General features: G+C 36.0%; 1 protein-coding gene across 1 annotated transcript in view; it reads left to right on the top strand.

The window, feature by feature from the left end:
* Positions 1 to 1,714: 1,714 nt before the first annotated feature.
* The window catches only part of LOC105034833 (uncharacterized), a gene marked incomplete at its 5' end in the record, with an annotated part of 62,344 nt that continues 58,058 nt past the window's right edge, over positions 1,715 to 6,000 (top strand). The window contains 2 exon segments of the mRNA XM_073251415.1: positions 1,715 to 1,796; positions 3,798 to 4,074. Coding sequence (XP_073107516.1) covers positions 1,715 to 1,796; positions 3,798 to 4,074 — 359 coding nt within the window.

The raw sequence follows: 6,000 nt of genomic DNA, 5'->3' as shown, positions 1-6,000 counted from the left end.
GATCCTATTATCTGCAGCCACCTTATGATCCATATGGATATGGTGCATCCAAGACATCTTCTAGTGGTTACTATTCTATGCAGTCTGGAACATCTTACGGATCAGATTTTGCTATCGGCATATTTGGATGGGCTCTTCCACAGCCATACCATCATTTCGAGGGTACTTCTCAGAGCTAGAGTTTGAGTGAGAGATCTGAGATGTCTTACAATCCAGAGAGATGCCTTATGGGATGAATATTCAGGGGTACAGTGTGTCTTGAATGGATTGATGTTCCTCCAGACTAACCAATGATTCAGATATCGACGAGCGTTATAGACACTCGACGAGATATTAAATGCAGAGCAGATCTTGAGGTTAATATATTATTTTTTGTGCTTTGTACTTTAAAAGTTTAGATATATTTTAATATACATTTATATATTTTCTTTTTAATTTTAGGATGATAGAGTTGTAATATAATATAAATAAATATATATTTAAAATTTTGGATCAAGAGTTTTTGTACCGCTACCAAATTTAAAAATTGAATCCAATATGTCAATAATATGCAATATAATATAATTTTGGGTTATAATTATGAATTAATAACTTGGAGACCTAAAAAAAAAGAGAAACAAAAAAAAATTGTATCTGTACCGAACCGATACATCGGAGCATATCGGCCCGACGTCGGTATGCGCACCGGTACCGGTACAGCGGACCTTGATTGATCGTATCATACCAAACTAATAAGATACCAATATGGTACTCGAACTGAGATTGGGGACCTGGTGGTATACTATAGGAGAACCTAAAGTATTACAAACATTATATACATGTCAATATCACTATTGTGAAGTCACATAATGATTGTAATGGTCATTATTGACTTGTCAAATATTAGTGAATATAAAAATTTTGTATAAATGTGTCCTTATGTGAATTTATATTACTATAATGAAGGTAATGTAGTTTAACATTTAACACCTATAATTCTTCTATTCTTTTGTCATTTACTAAAATTTAATTATTTACCATGTTATAAAGATGAATGTCTTTTTAATTTGTGCATGGTGTTCATTTGGATCGTGGGTGCAAGAACCTTCTCATTGGTTGCTGTGCCTACTCACTTGCACATCAATGTGCTGGAAGTTCTGGTTCTTGCTTTGAATCTTTGTAATATCTGTGGGGAAAATCTCTCTAAAGTGATTTCTAAATCTAAAAAAAATTGCAAAAAAAGAGAATGTGGTTAGAAGATGGATATCTTGATTGACCTACCATTTTGTTATTTTCCCTCAAAATCACTACTTTCCAAAAAAAAGAACGATCTTTTGCCTCTTAGAGAAAACTCTGGTCGTCATTTTCTTCTTATTTTTCTTTTGCTGAATTTTTATGCCAAAAATGAGAAAAGAAATTTCATTGGAAGCTTCATTTCTAACTTTCTCATTTATCAAACAGAGTCAAATTTTCTGGCTTTCTTGTCCATGGAATAGAACTTATTGATTAAATAATAAGATGCATCTTGGTACAATGTGTTACCGATTTGACATATTTTTGGCATAATGACTTAAATTGAGGGCCAACACATTATGATAATTTGCTTAAGTAAACAGCTCTCCTCAATAGTGAAATTTTTGTTTCCTTTGGCAATGTGCCTGATTGCAATGCTTCAACATGTATTATTAATTTCTAATGGAATAGGTATTCATTTAATAATTTCCTTTTAATTCAGGGAAACATGAAATGAGTATTGTTTTAGGGAAGATTCTTTACCAATCATTTTCTCCTCTCCTGTCCATCATTTGCGAAGGAAGGTATCCTTTCACACTTAGAAAGATAAACATGTTTCTTTGTGATAATTGTTTTATTCATGTAACATAATTTTTCTTTCTTTCACCTCCTTATAACTCTGTAATGCTGTAGATGTGTAACTGTTAATATTTTATGCACGTTGGATAGATTGTTGTTTTCTTTTGCTAATATGTGACCATGTAGATCTTCTTTTTGTTGCAAGTTGCAATCCAGTAATTTGTAGTTCTTATGGCTTTTATTTGTTGATTAATGTTTGCTAAAACCAGGTAGTTCTGTCTTTATTTTTTTGGTGACTAATGTTTGTTAAAACTTAAAACCAGTTATTTGGTGATTAATGTATCTTGGAAGAAAGCCGAGGTCTATACTTCAACCTTTTTCCCTTTTTCTATTCCTTTTTCTCTTTTTCATTTGTAAGATCATGCTTGTGTCAGTCAAGGTTTTTCATAGTTTTCTATTGTGCCATGTCATGTTGGTTTTTGTCCACCCATGTCTAGGTCTCATGGCAAAGAATTTAGGTCCATGCCAGGCCTGAATATGTCTGTATCTGATCAGCACGAGCCAACATGGATCTGCGTGGAATGATATGCACGATACGAGGGTATGTAGTATGTACTCTTGTATTGTGTTTATCTTTTTGGTATGATATGTTTCCTATGATGGGAAATAACATGACAAGATTCTCGAATGCATTGTCAAAAGACAGACAATAATCTTCTGCACTCAAGATCAAACACAAGGAGAGCCAAGAATTCATATTGTTCTGGGTTCTAAGCAAATTGATATTGCCAAAATGTTCATAAAAAACTAATCATAGACCTTTCATTTTGAATGTGAAAAGTAGAAAATTGTTGAGGAATAATTCCTATCCCATATCTAAGGATCAAATAGAAGCTTGCCAGAAGTTTTTCTTAAAGCAGTAAGTGCTGATATAATCGATGCAAGTCTGGAAGCTCTTATAGCTTGTATGACCGTGCATGTTCCCAGTCTTTGGCTTCTCCACTTCTGTCAAGCAGCCTGCAGATCTTTTGACCTAACTAATCCAAGGCCCAAGCCACACTTTATGCATTTGATATTCCAACTTGAGCGAATGAATCAATGGTCCTCCAAGGCTCCCACGGTCCCACCTGCTTGGGATGCTTCTATTTTCCACATCTCTTTTCTCCTCACTTTCAGCCTTTGGAATCTCAACTTACTGATCTAATCCCAAGTGGAACTCTTACACTTGGTCATGTTAGTTCCTCTCTTCATCCTGTATGAAGAGGTTGATAGCATCTCTTTTTTTCCCTCAAACTGTTTCTAGTATACCTCCTAACTCCTATATGGGATTGATCTTCCTTTATTGACCACTTGAGAAAGCTTTGCTGCTGCTAAATCCTTTGAAAAAGTTCTCTGATTGAATGCCTTGTTATGTGATGGCTGGTTTTCTCGTATAGAGGTGACCTAGGGCTTTTCACATATTTTAAGGAACACATGCATCTTGTAATGACCTTTAGTTCTATCTCTAGCTTTAACATCTTAACGCCAAGGAGACAAATGGACCATACAAAATAGAAAGCAAAGGATATGACCTCTATGGCATTAGCCACTTGTGACCTTAATGATATGTAAAAATGTCCAGTCCAGTGATATTAACTAGATCATTGAACTCACTTCTTGATGTCACATTTGCTTTGCATTCTTGATCATTGCATACACTTGCTTAGTTGACTCAATCATGACCTAGCAATATTATCTTCATTTCACATCTCCTCTTTTATTTTTGTAAATTTATTAGTAGTGCCGTTGGATTTTTCTGTTAGTACTTATGAAGTGCTGAATACCCTTTTTTATAGAATTAGTTTCTAGGATAAGCAATCAACATAATGCAAATTTGCCCAAGTTTTATGGTATTACCCTTTTATTACTTTGATGGCTAAGTTGATTTCAAACCAATGAGGTTCTGATTACCATAGTCCATCTTTGGAGCTGACTTCAATGTTTATCTCATGGCATCTTTTGTGTAGCATTGTGCAGGGTGAATTTGAATTGCCAACACGTCTTTCAATAGTCGCCGCAGATTGCACCCTACTCTTAATTGAAACACTTACAGAAACTGCAATTCTCAAAAGGAAGTCTTTAGATTCCATGTCAGAAAACCAGGTAGACATGCTGACGTCTAAATTTCAGAAAGAATGTGATTTAGGTCAGAGAATCTCTCAGGGCTTAGAGGACATTGAAATGGAGCAGTGGCTGTGGGATCACTTCAATGAAATCATTCTTCTTGTGAAGAAACTGCAAGCGGTATTGACTGGACCTTCTTTGACATTTTGAGTTTCTGGCATCGTGTTTATGGATCTTATTTGTCCGATCATTCACAAAATTACAAGCTCATGTTATGGAAGAAGCTGTGTCAAACTTATTTTCACCTTCTATTGCTAAGAATGACATATCATATACAACATAGCTTGACAAGTCTATGACATAAATTTCATTTGAGATGTGCCTAAAGAACCTAACATTCTCATGGAATTTTGCAATTTGCCCTAGTAGGATTTGCATGACTAGCAATTGTTTACACATACAAGGATGCATGCCCCAAAGTCCCAAACTACTGTATATGTACGTGAAATATATACTTGCACCCATTAGTGCGTAGGTGTGTACATATGTATGTTACCCTTTTGTATATGTAAGTATAATAGTATTCATGTAGAACTACTGTTATATTTGTACAACACCATTAAGAAAAATTGTATTAATGCTAGTAATCTCATGTATATGTCCCTGCTAATTAAACCCTATACTTCTTGTTACTACCATCCCCTTGGACTGTCTCCACCTGGACTACCGTCATAACTTATAGCTTCAACTTTGTCTACCTTTTGCGCCATTTGCTTATCACCCTCTTAAAGATGGTCCTTTCTATTCTCTCTGTTGGGCACTTATTTTCATGTGCAGCCATTGTAAGGATCAATTTAGAAGGAAGGAACAAGTGGTCAGTAAACTGGGAGTATTATAGGGTTAAACAAAAGATGGAGAATAGATCAACATAGAAGAGAAGTGAGTGCGTGAAGGGAGATAACAAGTGGAATCCACCACTACTTTCAAATAGTTTAACATAAAGAATCTATTTTTTCTTCTCCATTCTTTATCTACTATGTAGCTTGATACAAGTAATGGATGGCTATTCATATCCCTTAATTAGTACATCACAACAATCTAAAAGTCAAAAGAATAATGATTTTCACAAACTCTAGGAGTGCAGGAAGCCAGGAACCGTAATAAATAAAGCCTAGATGCTCTAAAAGATACATTTCACATTTACAAACACAATTAAATAACTAATAAATACTATTTTGACCATACTTTTGACTTTAGACTAAATATAGGCTTTTCTCAAAATGAGTTGATTCTGTGCTCCTACATTAGCAAGTATTGAGCAAGAAGCTGTTTTGGGAGGTAGGCTATAGGTGCGTGCATGAAGTGGAAGGAAGTAAGTGTCAAGGCATTGATGGTTGGTGGCTTTCAGAGCCTTGGAGAAGGGATGGTAATGACCAACATATGTCACTAGATATAAATAGCATATAGCGTGTAGGGGGTGGAGGTAGAGGAAGGGAGGAGGATATGATGGCCGCTTACGAATGGTAAAAGTGAGCTAATGGCAAGGGAAATGTGGATGAGGTGGAGTTGCGGGTGATGGGTAGAAGAGGCAATGACTCGTAAAGGGGATGAGGAAGTGGAACATGAAGCACTAGGAAGGGGTTTGTGTTTGGCTGGTGGATATGCAGGAAAGAGGCAAGGATGGAAGATTTGTAGGGATTGGCAATGTAAGATGGAGCAGGTTGGCTTGGTGGGGTTGCTTGGGGCCTTAGAAGCCGTGGTGCTAGGAGTGGTTTTATGCTAGAATGGGTGTGGGCCTTGTGGGTAGTGGGAAAGGAAAAGGGTGGGAAGTGGTTAGAAAGGGATACAATATTTTGAGCATGTTCATTTCTAACAATAGTTTAAAAATCAAAGGATACAAGTTGGAAACTTAACATGTTTCTAGTGTGGACTTGGACCAGAAAAGTGATGGAAAGTCGAAGGAAAGGGAATGTTTTATGGAGTTAGGGTTGTGAGAGATATATGATATTCAGATTGTTCATTGCTAACAGCAATTTACAAATCAGAGGATACAAGTGGGAATCTTGCCATGTCTAATGTGTAGTTGGACACCTGTTTTTGGAACAT

Source organism: Elaeis guineensis, chromosome 2 (assembly GCF_000442705.2).
Source record: "Elaeis guineensis isolate ETL-2024a chromosome 2, EG11, whole genome shotgun sequence".
In the NCBI taxonomy this organism is placed as follows: domain Eukaryota; kingdom Viridiplantae; phylum Streptophyta; class Magnoliopsida; order Arecales; family Arecaceae; genus Elaeis; species Elaeis guineensis.
The sequence above is the reverse complement of the archived record's forward strand: the minus strand, read 5'-3'. Positions and strand labels throughout refer to the sequence as shown.